Source organism: Penicillium verrucosum (assembly GCF_028828655.1).
Source record: "Penicillium verrucosum strain IBT 35672 chromosome Unknown utg000003l_segment0_segment0, whole genome shotgun sequence".
Taxonomy (NCBI): Eukaryota; Fungi; Ascomycota; class Eurotiomycetes; order Eurotiales; family Aspergillaceae; genus Penicillium; species Penicillium verrucosum.
In genome coordinates this window covers 69,374-93,996 of record NW_026643212.1, presented here as the reverse complement: position 1 = coordinate 93,996, position 24,623 = coordinate 69,374, and the positions used below count along the sequence as shown (strand labels likewise).

At 46.5% G+C, this 24,623-nt stretch overlaps 7 protein-coding genes across 7 annotated transcripts; 3 read left to right on the top strand and 4 right to left on the bottom strand.

The window, feature by feature from the left end:
• Positions 1-601: 601 nt before the first annotated feature.
• On the top strand, positions 602-820 carry N7516_007826 (uncharacterized protein; the record flags this gene model as incomplete). Its single annotated transcript, XM_057220546.1, has 1 exon — positions 602-820. One exon carries the CDS (start codon positions 602-604, stop codon positions 818-820), a length of 219 nt encoding a protein of 72 aa, XP_057070818.1.
• Positions 821-4,357: 3,537 nt separating this feature from the next.
• Positions 4,358-7,326, bottom strand: pldA (uncharacterized protein; the record flags this gene model as incomplete). Its single annotated transcript, XM_057220545.1, has 8 exons — positions 4,358-4,372; positions 4,428-5,000; positions 5,080-5,540; positions 5,601-5,861; positions 5,909-6,533; positions 6,587-6,739; positions 6,801-7,201; positions 7,266-7,326. 8 exons carry the CDS (start codon positions 7,324-7,326, stop codon positions 4,358-4,360), a joined length of 2,550 nt encoding a protein of 849 aa, XP_057070817.1.
• A 1,124-nt stretch (positions 7,327-8,450) lies between these two features.
• On the top strand, positions 8,451-11,487 carry N7516_007824 (RFX family transcription factor; the record flags this gene model as incomplete). The annotated part of the gene is made up of 4 exons (XM_057220544.1): positions 8,451-8,724; positions 8,808-9,501; positions 9,560-9,877; positions 9,930-11,487. Coding segments are annotated over 4 exons (2,844 nt in total), but the record flags the coding sequence as incomplete, so codon positions are not given.
• A 1,396-nt stretch (positions 11,488-12,883) lies between these two features.
• Positions 12,884-15,667, bottom strand: N7516_007823 (sulfatase domain protein; the record flags this gene model as incomplete). Its single annotated transcript, XM_057220543.1, has 2 exons — positions 12,884-15,212; positions 15,348-15,667. The coding sequence occupies 2 exons, from the start codon at positions 15,665-15,667 to the stop codon at positions 12,884-12,886; spliced, it is 2,649 nt and encodes an 882-aa protein (XP_057070815.1).
• A 737-nt stretch (positions 15,668-16,404) lies between these two features.
• Positions 16,405-17,604, top strand: N7516_007822 (uncharacterized protein; the record flags this gene model as incomplete). Its single annotated transcript, XM_057220542.1, has 1 exon — positions 16,405-17,604. One exon carries the CDS (start codon positions 16,405-16,407, stop codon positions 17,602-17,604), a length of 1,200 nt encoding a protein of 399 aa, XP_057070814.1.
• Positions 17,605-19,096: 1,492 nt separating this feature from the next.
• On the bottom strand, positions 19,097-20,766 carry N7516_007821 (2OG-Fe(II) oxygenase; the record flags this gene model as incomplete). The annotated part of the gene is made up of 6 exons (XM_057220541.1): positions 19,097-19,300; positions 19,358-19,419; positions 19,469-19,714; positions 19,778-20,156; positions 20,213-20,588; positions 20,636-20,766. 6 exons carry the CDS (start codon positions 20,764-20,766, stop codon positions 19,097-19,099), a joined length of 1,398 nt encoding a protein of 465 aa, XP_057070813.1.
• A 398-nt stretch (positions 20,767-21,164) lies between these two features.
• N7516_007820 (ankyrin repeat domain-containing protein) lies at positions 21,165-24,433 on the bottom strand (the record flags this gene model as incomplete). Its single annotated transcript, XM_057220540.1, has 7 exons — positions 21,165-22,513; positions 22,563-22,632; positions 23,191-23,402; positions 23,461-23,655; positions 23,725-23,811; positions 23,867-24,320; positions 24,383-24,433. The coding sequence occupies 7 exons, from the start codon at positions 24,431-24,433 to the stop codon at positions 21,165-21,167; spliced, it is 2,418 nt and encodes an 805-aa protein (XP_057070812.1).
• Between the last annotated feature and the right edge of the window lie 190 nt (positions 24,434-24,623).

Sequence of the window (24,623 nt, the reverse complement as noted above, 5' to 3'; positions counted from 1 at the left end):
AAGAAAATAATGAAACCAAGCAAAGAGAGACCTAGATACTTTCTCTAGTGCGTCTTTGCTTACTGATGTGCAGGTTCCCTTGCAACCGTTGATGACATGATACCTATTTCCTATCAAATGAACCACCCGTTCAGGAGCTTTCCCCCTTGCTTGTTCCCCGGTTGCCCTCCCCGTTGCCAGTCTACCGTTCTCGGCCTCGTAAAGTGATCCTATCACGACCCCTCAAACCAGCGATGCAGTCCACTCTGGGTTCTGCAGGAGCATCTCGTTTTCCACAAGGTGTTCTTAACGGAGCGTTGGCAGATTAAATCGAATCTTGTTTTCTTACTTCATGGTGTGTTCTCTTCGGAGTCTACAACATGGAGACGTCACCCCTTTCTCAGTTCTTCGGAATGATTGACCTTGCGGTCGTGGAAGTGGTGCAAGAGGCGATCTCGAACATGAAGTAATTTGAATAGCAAACAATTTACACCATCGATCCATTTTTCATCCTGTTTCGATTATGCAAGCAAACTTCCCGGTACTCTGTACTCCGTAGGTAGAGACAGAGAGACAAGTACGGAGTAGACATCTGGCAGTGCCGAGGATTTCCTTTCCAACGATGCCGATTTCCTTGGTCATGTTGAACTTCATTTCCCGTCGCACCGATGCGGTTGACCGTGTGAATGATTCTGGAAGCTGGTTTATGATTCGGTCGTGGTCTGGTGATCGTCGAGCCCAGAGTGTGTCCATGACGGGAGTCGAGGGGATCTACGGAGTACTCCGTACAGGCTTCCAATGTGGGAGTGTCGGTGTGCAGGTTTCCATTGATCGACTGTGAGACAGTTGGAGCTGAGTTCCCACCTTTTCCAATGTTCTAGGTCACTTGGCATGATAAATTGGATTTTCTCGGGTCTCCTAAGTATAGGCATCTCATCTCCCGAACCGATCTCGAACGGCTATGGCTGGCCCGATTTGCAATCGACAGGTGACACAGATGGACCTAGAGATCAACTCAAGCATTCCTTGCAAAACCCTCGGAGGTGTAGTCTTTCTCCGTTGAATCCCTGTCCAGATATCCGTTTGTGTATAGTTTGAATGCCCCTTTTAAGTTGATAGTTGCAGAGAGGACTCGACTCGACCCTGCCTAGGTAGAAACCTACCTACCTAGGTACTGTTGTATTACCCCAATTGGGCTTTCCTCTCGGTGGTTTTTGGTACTCTGTACTCTCACCCTCCTACTCTTGTACTCTTGTACAATGAGAAAAAGAACTAGAACTGCCCCATCCAGTCGCTGGAGAAAGGGCTTGGCTAGACTGTGATAGAATTCCAATGTTCCCAAACAAACATGTGGATTTACGGATGTGACAGAGATCATCCTAAAACGAAAGATTCAACAATTCCATTTTCTTTAGTGTTTTTTTTTTTTGGTTTTCTTTCTTTTTCTTTTCTTTTCTTTTTTTTTTAGGGCTTTGCGGCTATTCAATAAGCAATTGGACCATGCAAGCGCCAAACCGGCACTGCCACTAATGCCGGGGGTATACGAAGTATCCCAACCGAATTTGTCACTTGAGGTGACCAGCTGAGAGGTAAATAGTTGAATTGGTTACAATTGTTCTCAAACTGAAACTGGAATTGAAATAGCTGAAATCTGAAATAGTACAAATGACCAGAGGAGCATTATGTGGATCTCTGGGCTAAGCGCCTGGTGAAGTTGATGTATCAACAGTTGATATTGGGACTTTCAGGGGGGGTTTCTTCCAAAAGGATTAAGGTAAATATATACCTAGGTATATGATGGGATATAGTAGGATATAGTAGGGTATAGTAGGATATTATGCTTCATTCGGTGGATGATATACATGTATCCTAGTATCTAGTTATACTACTATACTACTCCTCCTACTACTCCTACTACTCCTACTACTCCTACTATATAAAATATGTTGTATGCACTCGATCGGAACCGGGTTCCTGGGATGCAAAGGTCCGATCGAAAGAGAGAAGTAGGGGAAAAAGTACTATACTCCACCGTTAACTACATTTGAAACCTCCGAATCTCAGTTTAATCCAGCCTGTCGGGACAGGACGTGTCTCTCGGGTTCTATATTCAGCTCCACTTCATATTATAGTTGGGTTTATAGGATCATACCTATCACTTGGTCTTCTTCACTTTAATATTCCTAATCCACTCTATTAACCCAAAACTAAAATAAATAAAAAAAAGAAAAGAAAAGAAAAAAAGCAATTCAAAACTAAATAATTCATTCGGGTCTCTTCCGGTTTCCCCCCAGCTTTCCCGGAATCGTCCTCTTATGTTGAAACTTCCAATCATGTCTCTCCGATCTCCATGATCTCTATTAAAGACTCTAGTTATTGTCTTGTTAGTCTCTTGTTAGTCTTGTTAGACTAGGATCAACCTAGTCTCTATACAAGATATGATTTCGGTACATCTATCGATTGGGAATTTCTCATATACGTAAACCCTTTTTTTCTCTTATTTCTACTTTTGTTTTTTTTTTTTTTTTTTCCCTTTTCCTTTTTTCTTTTCCTTTTTTCTTTTTCTTTCTTGAGGAATTCAAACAATCCCGGTTACATGCGTCATCGGATGGATGTGTGCATTCAGTTCTTAAGTTGTTGACTGGATCAGTTGTGCCTATAATTTCTTCACCGTTGTCTCTAGAGGAGAAGTATATATAATGATTGATTTGTCCGGGTGTTAGGTCTCTCATCTTCACTTCATCTTCTCAATTGACTTACTTCTATTCTATTAATTTCCCCTAATCCAAGTACTTGGAACCCTTCTCCGCTTCTCCAAGTGATCGACGCCAGTTTCCAGTTTCCAGTCTCTCGGGTTTTTGTGTTTTTGTTTTTTTGTGTTTAATATGTGAGTTCTCTGGGGAGTTGTGTGAACATTAAAAAGGAATCACCCATACTAACTAGAAATTCTCCAGTCAATTTCTGTTGTGATCAACATGGCCAACCAATGCTCCGGTCATGTCTTTGCCATTGTCCAGGCTACCAATGGCAACATCCTGACTTGGCGTTGCTCCGATTGCAACTCAGGACCCTTTGTGGCCATTTGGCGCTGCAAGATCTGTGGTCATTGTCGGTGCAATGCTTGCCATACCAATAAGGGATAAGATAGAATGAAATCACGGTAAGATCCCTTGTGAATTAACTCTTTTCTCCTTGCAAAAGGCTAAAGGCTAACTTCCTTATAGAGACCTCTGCATTTGCTCGCATTTACAGAACTGATCTACTCTGCATGAACCCTGTGCAAGGGTAGTTCCCAACCCCCCTCTGGGGTTTTCCTTTTTTACTTTCTTCGTGGCCTCGTTTGGCGTGTGTTTATGCATTTTGATGTGTTCCAAAAAAGTCCCCAAAAGTTTTTGATGCACTGCATCTCGCATCTGGAGGAGTTATACTTAGATCTTTTTTCTTTTTCTTCTTCTCTTTATTGTTTTTTTTACCTCTGTTTTTTTTACCTCTGTTTTATTCTATCAATTTGTATTTTACAGTTCTTGAATCTAGATTTCCTAAGGGAAAATGTGACATTATTGACTACCTTGACTACCTTGACTTTATATATTATGAATTTCTATATACATACACCCCAACATGAACTAGTATGTACGTACTAGTTAACTAACTATGTGAGATCTTGTGAACCGAATCTGAATGTATATACGTAGGGCTCTGATCTTCCCCCAATCCTACTATAACTAGCTATGTTTTCAAAGTGTCGGTCTCGGTCTCGGGTTCGGTTCAGCTGCGCCTTGGTATACTCAAAGTAGTAAAAGGAATAAAAGTGATAAAAGTACAAAAGTACAAAAGTACAAAAGTACTCCATATTCCCTACTCAAATTACTACCAAAAGTACCTAATATCCACTGCCAAGAAGCAAGCTAATCCATTCCTCTTCTGAGGAATCTTTTTCCGATTGCCCTTCAAATGGATGAGATGTATCTCTTTTGGTGGAAGTGCGGTTCAGCGAATCCGAAGCAAAAGCAAAAAGGTACAGAGTACTACCTTGGTAGTTATGGAGTACTACCTAGTTAGGTATGGAGTACTATGGAGTACTATGGAGTAGGAAGATCCCAAATCATCCCAAATAAGAATAAATAGAAATAAATAGAGTCCAAATACCATTCCCAGGGGGTTGGGACAACTCTATTGCCTTTCTCCACTACTATGGTTGGCAAAAGTACGACATTCAAGGGGGATTTCCTACATTTTTCATTGTAGAAGAGAGACTACAGAGTATTAATGGATATATATAATTTCCATTTATTCTCTAATACCAAAAATAAAAAAAACAGATCGGATTATGTGAAGAGGGAAAATATGCACATCTTCCCTTTCCCCCTTACTAGACTTAGGTGTAGATACTCTGTCGAACAATTAGCAACCTTGTAAATAAAACAAAAATAAGAAAACAATCTCACCTCGGTAATCTGATTCACAGCCAACCCAGGCTCGGCCATTTCAGCGTCGCGAAGGAAATCCAATGGCAGCCAAACAAGGTGACCCTTGATGAGATCCAGCTTCTCACGCACCTCCTTGGCCGGCATAAACGGATCGAACAGATGTCCCTCCTTGTGCGTACCCCGTGGACGGAAATTGTCATAGTCCTCAAAAGTCTTGATATGATCGTCAGGGTCCGCCCGGAACAACATCCGATACGCCTCCGTGTTCCCGCTCGCCTGCGACGTCCACGTATTCCACACCCCATCGCTGAGTGGATCCATCACGAACTCGTTCTCCGGTCCCTCGTCGATCTTGTTAAGAGATTCATCGGGCGGCTGCGCGTTCGGATCACCCGAGGCGTCGTATTCTTGCGCCCGCAGTAGGCCGAGGTGTTCCCGCCACAGTTGTCGCCGGAGCGTTGCGGCCAATCGGGATGCCCGGTATGGCTGTCCATTCATTTGACTGTCGATTAGGTCTTGGTCTTCCATTACGATGGCCAGTTCACTATCGTGCGAACCAAGCTGGGACTGTGGGGGAACATTGAATATCAGCTGATGATACAGACCAGAATATAGAAGTGAATGAATGCGTCACATGGGACGAGGGATACAGGCGCTGGTGTCTACTTACCCGATCGTTGATGTTGGCGCTGCCACAAATGATCGTGCGATCGTCGACAATGCACACCTTGCCGTGCACATACAGCTCCTCCTGGACGAAGTTGGTCTTTTCGGCCTCTGGGTCGCCCTCCCAGTTCTCGTTGGACATCTTACCCCCGTTCAACATACTACAATGCGAGACTGAATCCTTGCTGTGGAAACCATCGTCGGTCTTTCTCTGCTCGACCTTATCTTGGAAATTCTGGAGCTTGCGCAAGGTTTCTTGCTTCGCACTTTGATCGGCTGCATAGTCCTTCTCGTTCTCGTCGCCATCTTTGCCCACTGCTGGGTGCACACTTTCACTCATGATGGTCTCTGCGATACCGCGTTGGATATCCTGGTATGTGACATCGGCTTGCTTCTCGAGCTCCTCGAGAACGGGCGTTTTGTTGATTCGATCATAAGCGCGCAGGGCGAACACGAAGACGTGTTCTGAAATAGCTTGTTAGACATGCAACTGAAACCGGAGAAAAAAAAAAAAAAAAAACCTACCTCTTGGGTCGATACCCTCTTTCTCAATCTGTCCAAAGATCGAGTGCTCGCCGCGACAAATCGACTTGTACTGGTAGTCCATGATCGCTCGAGTACCCAACGCAGCATTGTCGCGCAAATCACCAGCGAATCCAGGAATCGCGGGGATAACAATGATAACCCTGAACTTGCGGCCCTCTTTACCTGCGCGCACGCAAGCCTCGACGATCGCTCGGCCGATCGTGTTGAAGATCGGGCGCTGTTGATCACCAGTGGCAGTGACTATAAAGGTTAGCGAAATACACTGCGAGAAGAGGATGTGGACATACTAAAGAACTGGTTCTCAATGTACACGTAGTGTTGGGCATTGCGGATGGTCTCGCAGTACGCGTTTTGGATACTATGCTCGTTCAGAATGCCGCTGCTCCAATCGTCACTGCTACGCACGATTTGAGCGCGCACCGTGCCCACATTACCACGAGGCTTAGTCGATAGGGGTGTCAGTGGGTGCTGGATGTAGTCTCCGCAAGGATACTTGGGTCGCTGCACGGCAATGATATCTTCTTCATCTTCGCCTGTGTGGCCCTCCATTAACAGCCAGTCGACATCATGGCTGCGCTTGTATTTATCGCGCTTGATGAAATTCCAGCGCAGAACAAAGTGTTCGGCAATGTCATACACACAGTCACCCTGCAATCCCATAGCCACATCGTGCCAGGGCATGCGGCCATAGTCAACTTTGCTGACTTCGTTGCTTTGCCAGTCCTCTACGCTCTGGAAGTCCATGATCCGGTTGTTGTTGAAATCTTGTCCCGGGAAAATGTCATCCCGCAAACCTCTTGGGTGAACATCAGCCAGTGGGTGTTGGTTTGCATCCCATCGTCCAAAACAAAGATCAATTCCTCCGATGAAGCCCACATTGTAATCGATGACGATGAATTTCTCGTGATGTGCCTTTTTGATTGTTAATTCAGTCCCAACTAGTTAATGGATCTCATGCCACATACCCAGTAAAGAGTCATGTCAGCCGCGTTCTCGAAGACATTGTGGTCGGGGTGACGCATAACTCGGATATTGCCGTAGCCAGGAGTTCCCTCGGGGCAAAGGTTGCGCAAGGCATGCTTAGTGTGTGCGGAATTACAAGTGAGGGCTTGGTTGACCTATAGTATAAATTGGATTAGTCTAGTTCATTTCTTGACAACAGCAGGATAAGTTGCCAACCTCTTTGTAGACAATGATATAAATCTTGACCCCTGCTTCCGCACGTCGCTTCAGGACCTGATCCAACCGCCATTCCTGGTGTTCGACAGGAGGACGGCGCAAGAAGAGTTCTGGTGAGAGCCACCAATCGGCGATGTAGATAGTCTCGGTGGCTTTCTCCAGAGCCTCGGAGACTGCCCACATGTAGTCCTTACCATCGACATACCACTTGACACGATTACCGTCGTGGATGGGTGCAAAAGACTTGAAGCGGTGTGAGTCTGCGATCTCGGAGCGCTTACGGTCTGTCGCTTGTTCGTGCTCCTCGTCATGTCGATGGTTTGGATTTATGATGTTAAAGAATTTGCCAACTTTGGCCTTTAAATGTGTAGCTTCAGCTTTGACATCGTGGATATGAGTGTCTTAGGGCGATTAGATTAGTTTTTGTTGATTTTGATGTGTGGGGGGGGTTCTTAGTTTGCCAACCTTTGAATGACCCCTCTAGTTGATCAATTCCTTGTTCAAACCTCTCCTTAAATTTCTTCATGATTGGGGGGGGATGTTAGGGGTAGAATTGGAGAAAATGGGGTGTTTGGAAGGGAGGGGAGGGGAGGGGAGAGGGGGGAGATCTGGAGATAATATTGTTTACCTTTCCTTAAATTCGTGACATCACAGCCCTAGGTCTATTGTACAATATTGTACAAAGTAGTCAACACCATCTGATTTGTCTCACTAAATGCCAAGGAAAATGTTTCAAATGCCGATCCAAATTGTTCGATCTTCCTATTTTTGTAGGCCGCGTGGACCTTGTCGACTGTATTTCCGTGGTTCCTAATATTAGACCACTCGCTTCTTTCTTGGCAATGCATCAACTTCATATTAAATTATGTACAAAAAGGTTAGGAAATATTGGAATCCATGAATATAGTAGTAAATATAGTAAATATCAAATAGTAATCTGGGTAGCGTCGATCATGTAGGATGTTTATCGTTTGTGGAGATATATAGTAGGTTATATACATCGGACCTACAACATAAGGAGCATTCAGAAAAATATGAAGAAAGTGGTCGGTTAATCAAACTAGTACAACATATATAGTAGTGGTATCTTAGATATAATGCCTCTTACACCATCTCAAACCAATTACATGACAGATTTGTATGTAGTTAACTAACTATTCAATTCTACTCCGTTACTAACTAGTTAGTTATGTATGTAAAGGTGTTAATAATGTCGGAACCAATGATGTAATTAGATCTAAAAGGTCCAAAATGGGGATTGCAAGGGTTCCTCTGCACCCACCTTCAAAGGATCTTGTTGACATATGGGTGGGATATATGTAGGAAGAAATTACTACCCGATAGATGTTGTCCAAGGTCTATAGCTACAAAGCCCTACGGTCTACCCAAGGCTGGGTGATATAGATCACGTGTTACACAACCACCTTGCTCTAGTTCAGAACACAGACATAACTATGTAATACTCTTAACTTGTATACAGCACTGAATATATTGATAATAGAATATCAAATTGGTCCTCAATAAATCCCAATTCCATGTTAATATGCGACTCATTCCTCCGCTCATTGTTAAAAAAAGAGTTCCAAGGTTGTTTTGTTTGGGAATGCTGACTGCAAGCACGTGACTGGATAGGAAAAACAACGTTGTCAGAGGAACGGGCCCTTTTCTGTTTATCCTCCCTCGACTCACACAACGCGGCTAGCCTTTCAGAGCCCAAGGCTCGCGACAAGTCGTCACTTTTTGGTTAATGTTCTTGGATCGTTTTGGATTACATATTTTGTTTGTCGGGTGTGCCTGCCTAATTTTGGATTTGAATGGTCTTGTGAACGTTGCGAAACGAGACAAACGACTGGCCATCGCCGTGGTTACCGGCTCCTCCACGTACTAACTCAAACGAAGCGGAGCATGATGCCGCCAGAACTCGGTAAGTGCAATCCAGCGCTATTTTTTTTTTTTATAGTAATCCTCTGCGGGTCATTTGGTTCCCAATGCTAACACGCTTGCAAGCCCGAGCTCACTCGCAAGGCAGTGTAGTGTCCCAGACAACACAGATTGCCCCTCAAAGCCGGCCAGGTACTGCAGACCCCGTGCGAGCACGCTCCGAGGCCCTTTCAAGGGCTAGCCGTCGTCCTCGGTCCAGAGGATCAACAGCAAGCATCCACTCGAGTACCACCCAGCAAACCCAAGACCAGCACCTCGACGGGTTCCCACAGTTTATGCCATCGCAAGTCGGAACAGGCCAGCATATGTTCAACAACCCGGAGGACATGCTAATGCGATTTGGGCATCAGCTTTCACACCAGAACGGCGCACCGTTGGATCAAGAAACCCATACCAGCATGTCTCGAGCCGAAGACTTTCCAAATCATCCGATCCAGGGCCACCCGCTTTCACACCACCCCATACAGGCTGAAATGTCTAGCGGCTTGTCTAACGTATCTGTCCCGCAATACCAGCCAATGTATGATAGTGGCGTCGAGAATCACCCTCCGGACCACATGGTCGAGGATCAAGAGATCTCGGAGCCAGGGGCTAAAAAGAAAAGAGGAGCTAGCTCGACTGTGGCAAACGACAACGAGTTGCGGAAGCTGCTTCGCCAGTATGAGGGATGGAATCTGAAGCAAATGGCGGCGGAAGTTATGAAGAATGAGGGTGGTGGGGGCAAGGCTGAGAAAGTGAAGCAGGTCTTCGCGATGATCTGGTAAGACACATTGCCGCAAATTCCCTGCAACCATTCATTCGTCTAACTCTGTGCACAGGCTGAGAGAAAATTGCCGCAAGAGCAGTGGTTCAGTACGCCGTGACCGGGTCTATTGCTGCTATGCAGAGAACTGTGGAACGGAACGCGTCTCAGTACTGAACCCTGCATCGTTCGGAAAGTTGGTCCGCATCATATTCCCCAATGTACAGACTCGGCGTCTTGGAGTTCGAGGCGAGTCCAAGTATCACTACGTCGATTTGTCGGTCATTGAGGAAAAGCAACAAAAGCTTGCGCCTCTCAACCCACAAATTGCTCATCATCCAAATGGCCCTGCTTCTATGCCCTCCAGGGCTGCCAGTGCGATGCGCTCGAGAAGGTGAGATATAACTGACATCAATCTTCGTTTGCTCTCACTAACAAATGACTAGTGCTAGCGTACAGCAGCCGACTGCCGACACTGCCATATTCCCATCTCCCACCACTTCCTTCGCTCCTCGCTTCCCGAACAATGCCTCTCCTACCGACTGCAATTGCCAAGGCCACACCCCATCTGGGCCCGATGCGACGATCACTCGCGAGAATGTAGCCCAGCAGGCTGGGAAAATGATACACCAGATGCTTCAGTTCCCGATGGATGAGAATACTTTGGTTGATAACGATACCCTTCAACTTCCCGATATTCGTGCCTACTTACCTGCAAACACCGACTTGAAAGTTGCTGCAGCCCTTGCAGCCCTATATCGCTCCCATTGTATTTCGGTCATCGACAGCTTCCGATATTGCAAGGAAAGAAATCTTATGAAATATTTCTCCGCTTTCCATGGAACATTGACTGTTCCCGTTCAAAAGTTGTTGACCCATCCCAACCTTGCTCCCTGGATCAAGGAATGTGATTGGATGATGTACCAGAAGATGATTGCGTTTGTGGCACCCCTAACAACCCAGGTCGTTCCCAAGCCAGTCTTGGACGCTTTTAATTCTATCTCGCAACGGCTTTGCGGTCATATCGCCGAGACCTTTAAGACTCAACCAACCCATGTCTCTTTAGCACGCTTGATTCCCGCGCATATCTTTTGCAATCTCCTCAAGCACATGCTTGATGTGAACCAGGCTGCCAATGCCGCTGCCGCCTGGCTTTGCCATCCCGATAACCGAAACCAAATGTGGACCGACTTTAAAACAATGGTTAATCCTAGAGATATGATGATCAAGGCGAACATTCCAACCTGTGCTGAACTAGCGACAGAGCAGATTCTCAAGCATGACATCCGTGCGCTCTTGACCCCACTGACTGATGTCGACCCCTCCGCAAGCTTGCATTTCTTCACGCAACCTGATAGTCCCGATTCTGTTGAGGCTCACAAGTTCCCTGTGGAAAGTGCCCCCGGAGACGAGTACAACTTCCCCGACAAATGGGTTCAGTTCATCCTCAACATCCCCGCCGCCTTTGCCAATCACCGCACGCAGTGTGTCATTGAAAAAGTTGATGCCTTGTGGGACAGCGTGTTGCACCGACTTACCCTGGCTGGTGCACCAAGCTTTAGTGCCTGGTGGATGACTAAAGTCTTCTTCCACGAAATGATGGTCTGGCAAGCAGAGAAGGGTGGATTCATGCGCAATACCCCCGGATCCCTGCAAAATGCGACGTTTGGCCCCGAACCTCTTGCCCATTTTCAGATGAAACAAGCGTCTGTTTCCGAGACCTCCCCTTTTGACGTATCAAATGATTCTCAAGCCAAATCCAACCCGAGTCCTCCTGTGGCTCACAATGGCCATCCAAGCCACCCTCCCAGTCAGCACCCAGAATTCAAACACCCTCCCAGCGAGAAGCGACTCTCTATTCAGGATCAGGGCTTCCAAGGTCATAACAATGACGACAGCGCAATTGACCTGGAGGATGATACTATGTTGCTGGCAGTTGGTAAATATGGTGACATGATGGTCTCCGATCCCGCGGATGCCGAAGGTGATGTCGTCGTCATCTAGTCTAATTTTTGATTTCTGTTCATGAGTTGGAGTTGGATATCCCTTGTTTCTCTGGAGGCTTCTCTGTTGGTTGTGGATGGCGTTCCCACGATTTTCCTTTGTTTGTTTTTCTTTTTCATCTCCTTTGTTTGCATGAAGCGATGAGACATGAGCAATGAGGCTCTCGAGTCTTCCTTGCATCCCCCGGCACGCCGGGTGTTTTCTTTCGAACCTACAGCATTTAATCGGCGTGGCGGAAATCAGTCCTGACTTGGTTCTTGCTTCTCCTTTTCCTGTTTGTTTACTTTCGGGTCTCCTATCGAGCCCCTCTGTACATATTCCTTGTGGACGTACCTTGATCATTGAAGCAATACTTTACTGTGCATGACTCACTGTTATCACCCACATTTCTAGGTGACATTTGAACTTGATTGTATTAGCTCATGGCTCCCCCGGTCCATGTACGGCAGATACTAATCATATACAAACATACGAGTATTGGAGGTATGTAATTCCTTATAAGAGGTGACTTACTTTTACATCAGTAGTCTCCAATTCGGGATGCAAGGCTGGCGGATAAATGACAGCTTCAAAAGATCTTTTTGGTGATCTTTTTGGTGATCTTTTTTCATAAATGAGATTACTACTCTTATGTTGCTATTTGCAGCCGATTTACCGTCAATTAGCGTTGGTAAGACAACAATTGACTGCGATGTATGTACACCATGTTCCACATTCCACATACATAGTTATACGATGATACCCTCTCACTTTTTTAACATTCCTCCCAAATTTTATAGCTACCTCGGGAGGTTCTAAGGTTGTTCAATAATCATAGATCGCTGGGGGAATCTTAAAAGTCAATAGAAGCTTGAAAAACTTGTCTGATGAAGCATCAATTCCCTTAAATAAGGCTAGTTTACTTTCATTTAATACATGTGCCCAAGACATTTACGCGGGTTGAAAAGATTATCAAGGTGAGAGAACAAAGGGTGATATGTGCAATAAATAATAGAACAAAAAAATGACATCCAGCTATGATCAAGTACAGGTGTTCGCGATAGATAAAATGAATATATAAACAAGTACACGAAGAAGAATCGCTTCTACTCCGGACGACATGCCAGATTTGTCGGGAACTCACGTCCTGAGACACACGGTGTCCCATTCTCGAGACTGACTCCGAGCCAAATGGTCAACATAAGGCTTCAAGATGAATCCAACGAAGCTATGCTCGGCTTGTTCCCGACCTCCATGTTCGGGCATCACCAATACTGGCGGATCCCGCCATGGCGGGCATTGTCGCAAACCCAGAGTGCCCATCCCAAGCAGACACTTGGTAGATGAGGCATGCAAGTATTAAGATAGATGAGATATAAATGAAAGATTCGCGCCCATGTCGGTTTATGAGAAACGCTTAGCTTTTGTCTTCTTTGGCCTCTTCTTTGGCCTTTGGGGAGAATCTCCATCGGTCCCAGTTCTCCAGTACCCACCAGTTGGTGACATAAGATGCGTTGTAGAGCCAGTTGAGAACTTCTTCATCATGGTACTCCATGTCGACCGCGACTGCTAGATCGGCCAGGCTGAAGCGCTCAATCGGACTCAGTTCGTTCGGGTCCTTGGACACATCGGAGAAGCGCCATTCCACGTCATTGACCAGCGGGATCACCAGGCGGAACTCGGGCCGGGCGGCCGACCGAACAGATAGCCATGAGCCACCGGTGTTCATGACGGTGAAATGCCAGGCTTCGCGTCCGTCCTGCTCGACGACCTGTGGTCGGATCAGGGATTGACCTTCGTACAGCGAGCGAATATCGCGGGCAGAGCGTGTGCTGTCCTGACTGAGGGATGCCGACTCGATCAACAAGTCGATGATGGTGGGGACAATCTGGGTGCTGATGACTGGGGTATCGATCTGGACGGGAGGGAGTTGAGGGTGTGCAATCACAATAGGGACCTTGAAGCTGCCGACGTGGGGGTTGTCATAGGGAGTGATACCGCCGTCGTTGGGGAGAGAAAGGCCGTGATCTCCAGCCATGACGAACAAGGTCTCATTGGCAACTCCCTTCTCCTCCAGGATATCGATGAGCTCCGAGATCCAATCATCCACGTAACCAATAGAGTTCAGGTATCGATTGATATCGTTGTTGGCACCGGATTTTGAGCCCGTCAGATCTTCAAAGGCGTCGTTCGGAACTCCCCACGGATGGTGAGTGGTACTGGTGAGGTGGGTGAGGAAGAGACGCTGATGGTCACGTTCCGCATCATCGATAGCATCACGGATGTACTCTCGAAGCTCAGATTCGGGATAGCCATAGTAGTTGACCTCGGCACTCGTAACAGGATAGTGCTTGGCCTCGGGCTTGATGATGGTCTCCTTGGTCTGCTTGTCACGGAATCCCAAGTGGGGAGTCAATTTGTTCTGGTTGTCGTACATTTCGGTGACAGACATCATGAAGGTCGAATGCCACGGCCATTTGGTGAAGTCATCGGTCTCACTGGTGATATCGGGTTGCTGGCTGAGCATGTCGAAAACGTGGGGCAGACATGGCTGGTAGATGTGGTGCTCGAATTCGCGGTTGAAATCGGCGACCATAGGGGTCACACCACAGAAACTTCCTGTCAAACTCTTGAGAGTATATGTGGAGGAGGTGATGGCATCCTTGGCACTAATGCCACCATACGCTTTGCGGCCGTTGAAACGAGCATCGTCGTGCTCAAATCCATTGGGGAAGTTGGTCAAAAACTCGGCAGTCCGGGTGAGGTTGGCCAGACGGTCTACGACCTCTGGGGGGATCGTCTTGTCCTTCCACGTTTCCGCGATGCGCTTGTACATGAAACTGTCCTTTTGCAAGGGGAAGATATCCGCACGTGCGCTCTCGAGTTTCAAGAAAACGACATGCTTGATCTTAACATCGCCGCTAGCCAATGCGTTATGAATTTCCTCCAGCACGGGCTTGTCGAGGTTGGAGATGTGCAATGGGTCATCGTGCGGGTTGTAGTGAAGCGCTAGAGGGTCGGATTGATCCCAGTCCTCGAAACCGGCGATCGGTTCCTCGGACATCCAGCTCCAACGGGGCGCCGGGCCCAATGAAGTGGCCTGCTCCAAATAATCAAAATGAGCCGGTGTGCCCGTGGTAACGACGGGGGAGTGACGCTCGGCGCCCTCAATGACGGTAGTCAAGGGCAAGGTGGTGGACATGTACATATAGACGGGGTCCCATGGTCGCATAAAGCGGAGGAAGAGGAAGAGACTGAATAATCCCAGGATGAGGGCTCGTTGGGGGACGCCATCGGTGACTCGCTTGGACTCCGGGAGGCGGTTGGGTAGTTGAGCGGTATTCAAGAGATGATCTCCCTCCTCATTATCACTGAGATCATCATTATCATCCATGGAGATTTGTTCGTAGATTCGAGGGTCGGGAAGGTCGGGTGCTGGGGATTTGGATGGCCAGAAGCGTTGGACGAGGGGTTCCACGTGCGGTCGCACACGAGAAAACAGCCATCGAATGGGCCAAGCCCAGACATGCAGGATTCCTCCAGTGATTGCATGAATGGAATGGGCAGTGAACAATGAAATTGTAAGAAGAATGCCCTCGACAATCAAAAACCCGGTCAAACCGGTGAGCAGGGTATGAATGGCAGCGGCATCACCATTGAAGGATTTGGCTTGGCGCCAGTGGATCTCGGCACCGGTGAAGACATAAAAGGAGGTATTGGCAGCAGCCATGAACGAGACGATTAAACTGTAGCATAATGATTAGATGATTAGATGATTAGATCAATTGATTCGAAATCCAAGTAATAAAAAAAGCCTTCCAGTTGAAGTTGAGGGAAGAGAGAAAAAAAAAAAAAAAAAAAGGGGGCACGTGGACACATACCTAGAGGGGATAACCAAAATTGCAAGCAGGGCGGCACCCGGTCGCCACGCGACCTTTTGAGCGAGAATTCGAAACAGCAACAGAATCATCACATCTTGAAAAAAGAAGGTAAGACCCCATAGAAATAGTCGGGGAAGAGGTAGAGAATAGATATGAGCATAAAGATGAAGGAGTTTGGCCGTGAATAACGAAAGGAAGGCCAGAGCGAAAAAATAACGCCGCGAAAAGTCCCAGACGGCATCCAGAGTCTCACCAGGTGAGAGACGAACTCGCCGGATGCCGTGGCTTAAATAAGCATGAACAGCGTGAACGACTTTCATGATATATATATTTATATATGTATATATATATAATATATATATATATGAAATGAATGAAAATGTTATATATATAAATATATATACTTCACACCCCCGGACATTTAAAGAAAAGAAGAAGAAGAAGAAAGAAGGAGAGAAGGTCCCAAGGGTCTCTCTTCTCCTTCAGTATGCCAAGGCTGTCCACCTGGTGGGATTTAAGGTGGAGACGATGACAAGGGTACTGGAGAGTACTACCTAGGTAATCATTTACCGTGTCTTACTATTATTTTATGGTATGTTTTATGTTTTATGTTTTTGTGTTTTGTGTTTTGTGTTTTGTGTTTTGTGGTTTTTTATGTTTTATGTTTTGTGTTTTATGATTGTAGTATATATATAGTTGAGAATATGATTGGATTGAATCTTTAGCAACTCCATAAATACTAACCTGTTATTGACTAAGTAATACATTTAATACATTAACCCGTTAATATGCTTAATAAGGATCAAATAGCCCCCAAACTTAGCCCCAAACTTAGCCCCAAACTCAACCCCACCTTCCTCTCGTACTTTGTAGTCTGTTGTAAGGCCTCCCCCTCCCCCCTCCCCAAAAAAACCGCCCAGCCAAGAAAAATACGAGGCCCCGCTCTCCGGAAATAAAAAAAAATTAAAAAGAAAATTAAAAAAAAAATAAAGAAATAAATCAGGTTTCTCCTCTTCTTCCCCCCTCCGTCCCGTGGTCGTGGTCGTATATCCCCATCATGTTAGGGAGCTTATTCGGTTGGATTTCGCTCTTATTTGAGCCACTGGCCTTTCAAGTTCCTCTGATTGAACCTCAACCCAGACTCAAGGCAGAAAATGGTATAGCCGTTCCTGTACAGGGTCCCTGGCAAGAGATCATTACCGGTCATTATGCGGTCCCTCCAGTATTGAAAATTCATGATCGGAATAGTGTCGTCAAATGGAGTTGGCAACGAGAAGATGTCACTCAACCCCTACCTTCTCTGATTCGGAGTGGTTTATATAGCGGGTACAACGATGCAACTGATATGAAGTGGATGCGAGGCGGTAAAAGCGTCGCTGCTGTCTACAGTGCTCTCGTCGTCGTCATCAACCATACCCCCGACCAACCCTCCACGGATAAGAAAATCACCTTCGCCCTCAATAGAGCGAATGATGTTCTACACAATGCCCATACTATCGAACCTTTGCCCGGTGATCGTCTCGCGGTTGGAACCACCGGACAGCGACCCTGGGATGGTATTTTGGTCTACAACATGAGTGAGGCTCTCCCCCTCGTCGATGAACCTCCCGTATTGCAACGGATCGAAGGTCTCCGGGCCATCCATGCCTTGATCTGGGATGAGCAGGGCCAGATGTTGTGGGCGACCGGAACCGATGCCGCCGCCGATGGCTCCGATCCCGTTCCGGCCTACGGCGTCATTCAAGGATACCCCTTCGATGCCGAGACCGGTCTACTCAGCGTGGATGAAGCCTATCGATTCCGATTTCCCGAGTACTACGATATCGATGTCGAATGGGGCCACGGATACAGCTGGTGGGCCGGCCCCCATGATCTCGTCCCCGTCCCCAATGAAAGAGTCTTGCTCGTCTCCAACGATATTGGTCTCCACGCCTTCGATATCGATCAAATGAAATTCACCGCGGAATACGATGAAGTCGTGGAGAAATATATGCCCGGCTTCGAGGTTACCACCAACGATCGTCACGGGGTCACCCGCCAGGGAGAATACATGGAGTTGCCGCAGTCGGACCTCAAGGGTTTCAGTCTCGCCCCCGATGGGAGCTTTATATACACCCAGTCTCTATGGCGACTTTACCGAGGGAACTATACCAGTCTCGTGGTCGATGGGGTACGCCACCAGATCATGAAAGGGAATGAAATTTATCGGTCACGATGGTTTGGGGACATTGATGGCTGGCCCAAACCAAAGACATAATGTTTTCCTGAAGAACCAAGTTCAGTTGTACAGCACGCCCTGATGGGCACCACACCTAAATCTTGATAATGAACGTTCAACCGCATGGCACGGCTTCGCCAGCTTGTGCCCATCACCTCGGTTTTGATTTCTCATGCGACCTCCCAAATGCGCCAACCCAAAGTCTATGTATCTCCCCTTTTTGTTAGAATAGAGTTTTTGCCGGCGGGTAAAGGCGTCTAGTTAATTACTTTTTCTTTGTGCTACAATATGTGAATAGTTAGTTACCCGACATCAGATACATGTACATACAATAATGTTCAACGGTACTACATAACTATGTACATATATACCGAGTCTGTCCGTTTCAGGAAAGTTCCATTCAAAACCCCCGTACTCGTATTTTAAAAAGAAGGTCCGTATTCGTATTTCGTAAATTTCTTCCGCCATAGCCCCTATTGTCGTTCCCCCTATTCAGCCCTAGAGCGTGACGCACGCAAGATCCCCACCAAGATGACATCTTTGTCTGATAACAGATTTGTTGTCAATTCCCCATAGGTCGGTCGATATGTCTATGGCCCCCTAGTTCTGTGCCGTCTGGGTTTAGTGTTGCAGCCTCGGTTCCCCCAGATAAGGCCATTAACACTTGGGTACGATATGGTACGGAGTACGGAGTATAGAGTACATACTCCGTACTAATATGGATTTAATATCTGGCCTCTTAAAAAAAATAGGTCCCTTTGGAATTCTAAATTCATTAACATAATGGGAAGAAGCTTTGAGACCCACTCTGGAACAAGTGATGTCGATCGCGTCGCCCTAAGGGGCGACGCACGACGAAGTATGTTGTATGTAACACGAGGACCTTTTCCCTCTTTGTACAGATCCAGTTCGTCGCGTGCCCTATTACGGGAATTGGACAATAATACGGAGTACAGTTACAGTGACACCTCGTTAAATGGACACCGCCAAGACTACTCCATACCTAATTAGGCTAGTCTCCCTGTACCGAGGTAGTATATTGCTAACCCCGTTTAATTTTGTTTAAGCCCACCGCCCACGTGACTATTCTTTTTATATTGGCTTAGTCCTTTTATCCCGCCTTCTGGCTTAAATTTCTGCCTGTTTAGAACCTCCAAAACAAGATTACGTAATACAAAAAATGACCCGTGGACCTCAGGAGATCTTACATAACCTTGGAACCTTCCTTGGAAGGCCCCTATTTTAGGTGCAGAGACCTTTCTACAAAGTATAACCTTTGATTTTTGCGACATAACTCCGATACTGATGCGACGGATAGTTATGTGGTTGAAAAATATGAGGATTTTGTTCCAATTCTGAAAGCTATGATCTAAAAGCATAGTTATCTTGCCTCATCTTGCAACGAAAACGACGAGATAATATTAAGCGAAGAGCAAATCCAACCAAGCAAACTCGAAGCAAAGCTGCTGGATATCTCATTTCGAAGAAAGCAAACACGAATCGTTCCAGATCAGTAACCCCCCAATAAAGCTCACGCATCAGTAAGACCTTGTCGCTCTAGGAATGGTGGGATCTCGGCTATCATCGCTGCATACGAGTAGATTGTGCTTTGCGAAGGCTCGTTTCCGTAAGCGATATGGCTAAGGGCCATCTTTTGGTGGGTCGGAGAACCGATCCATGTGACCTCTGGCCTGTGTTTGCCCGGCCAAGCCCAATCGAGTGCTCGGAGCGACGACTATCCCACATAAGCTACTCGATCCTCTAACTGATCACTTTGATATTCTGTACTTACCTCTCCTTCTTCAGTCATGTGGTCAGAGGCAACGTATGGATGTAGCTTGTGTCCAACGCGCACTGGAATTTGTTAGCGGACTGATATTCCACTTCGGGTGGCGTTGCTCACCTTTGTCAGATTGCTGTTGTTCACCTTTCTCGGATTGCTCGGAGTTATCCTCTTCATAATCATCGTAGTCCTCCTCTTTATAGTCATCTTCCATAATCACTGGAACAACATTAATTTGTATACCAAGGGATTTGAAAACAGAGTACAACACAAGGTCAGCACCCTTTAGTGCCCTTGGAAGTAGCATTGGAGCCTCATCGGATGTATGAGGATAAGCGTGAGAGCAATAGAACCCGAAAGCGCCACCTAGGAAGAATTAGCTTGATATTCTGTGTTCAAATGACAAATGAGTGGATATAGCAAACACACCCTCTTTCATAATGGCTGGCTCCATGACAAGTTCTTTCATGAAGCTATGCACGGGCAAGCTCTTTGGATCAATAATCAAGCTTGGCGGAATCGATCCCCCTACTGGCTCGGTTACATAGAGGTTGTATGTCAAGGTAATGCGCTCGCCCTCTGTGACTGTTTCGATCTGGTGCTCACAGTCACTATAGAATGCTGCCCATTGAATCGCAGACGCACTCTGGTGACTCCAGTCAAACGCAACCTGTTTTCCCTCGTGTTGAACGACCAAGTTGCCGCCTTTGAAAGGAGAGGGTAAGCAAACAACCAGCGAGCCGATCTGGCTCTGGGATCGTGGTGTGTCAACATGCTGCCGGAAAAGGCCAGATGGTCCCGAGTAAACCTATCGTTAACAGGCATATTAATATTTGTTGCGAAAGAGGTGTTTGATTAACATACATTCAGTTTGTATAACTCGGCACTCAGTTTCCGGAAGGGTAGAGCGTTTTGGGACAGTGTGTTGAAGTTCGGAAGGAGAATTTGCTCCACATTTTGAAGGATTCCGAAGTCCGATGGATGAAAGCTGGTAAAGAAATGTCGGGGCTCAAGCTTTCGAGCTTTACGATATCGAGGATCAAGAACTTCCTCCTGTCCCTTGCCAAAGCTCGCGGGTTCGCAACCCACCACCAACTGGTGCAAATCATCGGATGTAGACTTAGAGTCCGCGTTCGAGTCAAGAGGTAGAGTTAACACTCGCGAGATATTGTCACCATCTGTATACCAGCAGATTCTCACTGGCGGTGAAACAGAGATAGGCGGGGGGATGTGGAACCAGCTATGGAATTTGTATCGATGGGGATAAGACCCCCACAGACAAATGACGCAGATGCCTTATCTCCGACGACGAATGCCTCCAGCTGACGGCAAACCTCTTTGAACGCAAGGTTTGTCAATGATGGAGCTGTAGACTGAGTGTCCTTTTCTCCAGAGACGGCGCCGATGGAGGATGCCATAGTTAGAGATGGGAAACGCTAGGTAGAAAGAAGAGAGGTGGAGGGAAGAGGAAGAAGAGAAAGATGGGGAGGGGGAGAGGCGAGGAGGGAACAAGGAAGGTGCAGACAAACTCAAGGTTGGACCTATGGACGTAATGGTCTACGCATACCTACATATGTAGGTAAGCACTTATCAACCAACCTTGGAAGACAGCACCGTGGAGTAAGAGTAATTGTAGCTTTTTTACAGTCATTTTTCCATTGTTTTATATCCTTGGTAAACCACCTTCAAAAATGGAGAGTATGCATGTCAATATCTACGACTCAAGGCTTACACATATCCTTAAAGCCCTCGTATGCTGGATCTCACTTTTGACTCTAAGTAACAATTCATTAAACCAGCCGCACACTAAGTATCACTAGAATATATCGATAAAATGTTCAATCCCCAAGTCTTTCACATCTTGCTCACTCCACCCCAGTTCTAAGAAAACATTCTCAACATTGTTTATCATCCTCGCCTCACGACAGAGAGTATATGACTTTCCTCTCGTCTTGTATACTCGGCGACTGTGCCCGACAGGCCAAAACAGCTGAGCCAAAGCGGCACGGGTCTGGCTATTCAGTAGCAATGGCATCATCCATTTGAAGTTGACAGTTACTCCATACTTCAATAGAATTGATGCTGATTCAAAATCCTTTGCTTCGACGGCCACTTCGAAAGGTGTTTTTTTCTTCGACGGGCCATTCCCATTTGGATCTGCCCCCTTTTCAAGAAGAAACCTAACAATATCTGGTCTCTTCGGGATTGGACATTCACACAGCAGTTTCAAAAGCGGCCTCCTGTCTGACAGGCTTGTTCGCGTGTGCGCATCCACCTCACCTCGATGGAACAAATACTTAATTGCGTCCAATGACCCATACCTGATGGCCTGGTCAAGCATATGAGCACCCCATCCAGGATTACCGTACAGGGCTTCAAAATATTCCTGGACAAGCTTCAAGACTTCAACATGCCCGCCCACAACTCCCCTTGCCATCGTCTGCTTCAAAAGCTTCGGATACATTGGTCCGTCCTTTATCAAGTGGTCAATCCAGACCTTTAACCCGATGCCATTGCCACTTTCCGCCATCATGTCCGTGACTTTGGTCTCGTCAAACATGGAGTTATGATGATCCTTATGACTGCGATACTTCATTGGACAACCGTGTGCTAGAAGTAGCTCTATGGTCGCCTTAGAACCCTTTTTGGCAGCGATATCCAGCGGAACAAGGGCCAGTCGGTCACTATGGCCTGTAATGTGAATTCCCTGATCAAGGAGTGTCTGCAGCTGGATACAGTCTCCTCTTTGAATGGCACTCGCTGCTAAGGCATACTTCAATGTCGTTTCGAATTTCTCGGGTGGCCAATAGAATGGCATGGTGCGGCGAGCAGAGACGAGTCTGTTTTTTTCAGCTGTATATAAATCAGGGTCGAGTAGTTTGCGATAGCCACTGAATTCTCCACATAGGTATGCATCGATGAGCTTGTTGATAAGAGTTTCGGTTCTCTGATGAGGAAGGTCAAGAATTCCGTGAACCAGACTCGACCATCCACATTGGCTGTGATCATGGATATGAAGCTTGCGGTGGAGATAGACACGTTTCATGCCATATGGAAGATCCTCCCACCGGACTTTGGGTTCGGCGTTGGCAGTCGAAGGGATGACAACGTCACGGAGTTGAACACGCTCTAACAAGTAGGCCTCAACCGCACTTGCAAAGAAGCCTGGAATCATCTGTTAGAGTGCGTTTGACAGACGGGGAAGGCTCCATACAATTGACCGCCCTCAATTTCCACAGATCCTGGAGTGGGCAGATCTCGAGAGTCTCATAGAGGATTTGCGACTGCAATTCAATAGGCAGGTACATTTCGCTGTCTCCTTAGGATAAGTCGATGGTTTTCTAGTGGTAGATGTATCCTTTCAAGAATGCGTGGGAATCTTTCTGACTCACAGATAATCCTAGTGGCCTTGGCGAGGACGCCTGCGAAACGCCGGTGGTGGTGAAAAGCGAAAAGCAATGAGTCAAAAATAAAAAAAATCAAAGCCCTTCTGACCTGAAAATCCGTGGGAGACTGTCCTGCCTTCCATTGAACAATAAATTAGTACGTTCGGACCGCCTGCAGTGCGCACCCAGACAACCATTCGAGAGACGCCAATTAGTATTGCTAAGTCTAGCATTGAAGTGCCCCAGAAGAATTTCAACAATCTATTCGCTAAACCTACTCTAATATCATTGAGGTATTCGATTAGAATCTACAAAGCTGAAGATGAACGGGCTCGATGTACGCTTAGAAGCATGGAAATTTCTAAACTAGTCAAAGCTCGTCTGGGGTCTGCACGCCTTCTCACAATTAGTAGACTGACTTGCATTAGCACGAGTCACTTCAAAATCTTGACGAACATGTACAACACTCAGGGGCGACATGGGCACCTCATCATTTGCGGGTGACTCGACATCCCCCACAGATCGCGACAGATCTTGACTGGACCCTTCTTGCGGCTTTTTCAGAATGGGATCATTTGTATCATAGTACGCGGTCCTTGCAGATGAGCTCTGATTTTGCGAGGCGACGAAGAGTTGTCGGAGGGAGGCGACACACGAGACAATAATCGCTACCGAGCGAAGGTCAGTATTAGGACCGCAACCTGACCAAAGCTTGAGATAACATACCAATGTCCACTTCAACAAAGCTCCAGAAACATAGCCAGTCGATATTCATCTGACGGTCATAGTCCATCCCGACGGCCACCCGAATTATCGCGGTGACCATGATGAAGATAGTTGCGGAGAAAATACTGAGCAAAATGAGCTTTTTTCGCAGCGAGATTCGTGTCTTCCATAGCGCAAGGAAGGGAATAGACAGGACTAAAGAGAGAAATACTGTTAGTTCAAAGGAAGTCACTTAATATTTCGGTGTATTTGCGATAAACTCACTCATCAAGTCCGTGGTGATATCTCCAACACAGTTGGCCCAGAACATGCGATTTTCATAATGAACGTGATGAGGCTGGGGACATTGGGCTGCGTAGCTCAGTGTTAAGGTCAATCAATAGGATTTGATTTCAGTTGTTCTCACAAATGATATACTCCAACCCTCCAAAACTGCATTTGTATTCGATATCGGCCACTGATGCGATATAGACACTCGCTGTACAGAAAAGGACCACGAACCACCAGATACGGAGAGGCTTAACCTTGGCACTGATTCGATAGAAGAGTGCCATGAACGAGAATTTGACACACCACAGCGCCGAGTAAAATAGTATCTGAAGTGGAGCATTGAATCGCATGAATGTATCGTACCTCGGTAGCAATTCAAGATTAAATGGTTTTGTCCCAGCGCTGATGGCATATAACTCGTAAAGGACCTTCCCTTCGACTTGCCAGATGACTGCAGCTGTGAGCATGATGAACCATGCGAAGACAACAAGGTAGCCATCTAGGAATACTCGACGGAATGAGGCAAGTTGGGCATATATGCGGAATACGACAAATAGAAACGATGTCCCTGTGAGAGCCCATAGCACGCCCTATTAGGATAAGGTTAGTTATTTACGTCAAAACAATCCTTGTCATTATATTGGATACCTACTAAAAAGACCGACTCGGGAACTCGACTGTGTTGGTCGTCAAACTCTGCCATTAGGACTAGAGTTTAGGTATAGGAGTCCTAGATGAATGACAACCGACGAGATATCTCAAATATATTGACTATAGAACTATATCCCCGTGAGATTAGATATATCATTCTTTGTTGTTTTTAGTAGTTTGGTCTGGCCACCCTCCACTCGCCGAGCTGAGTTTTATTGGTGCGACTAATAGAAACATTGACC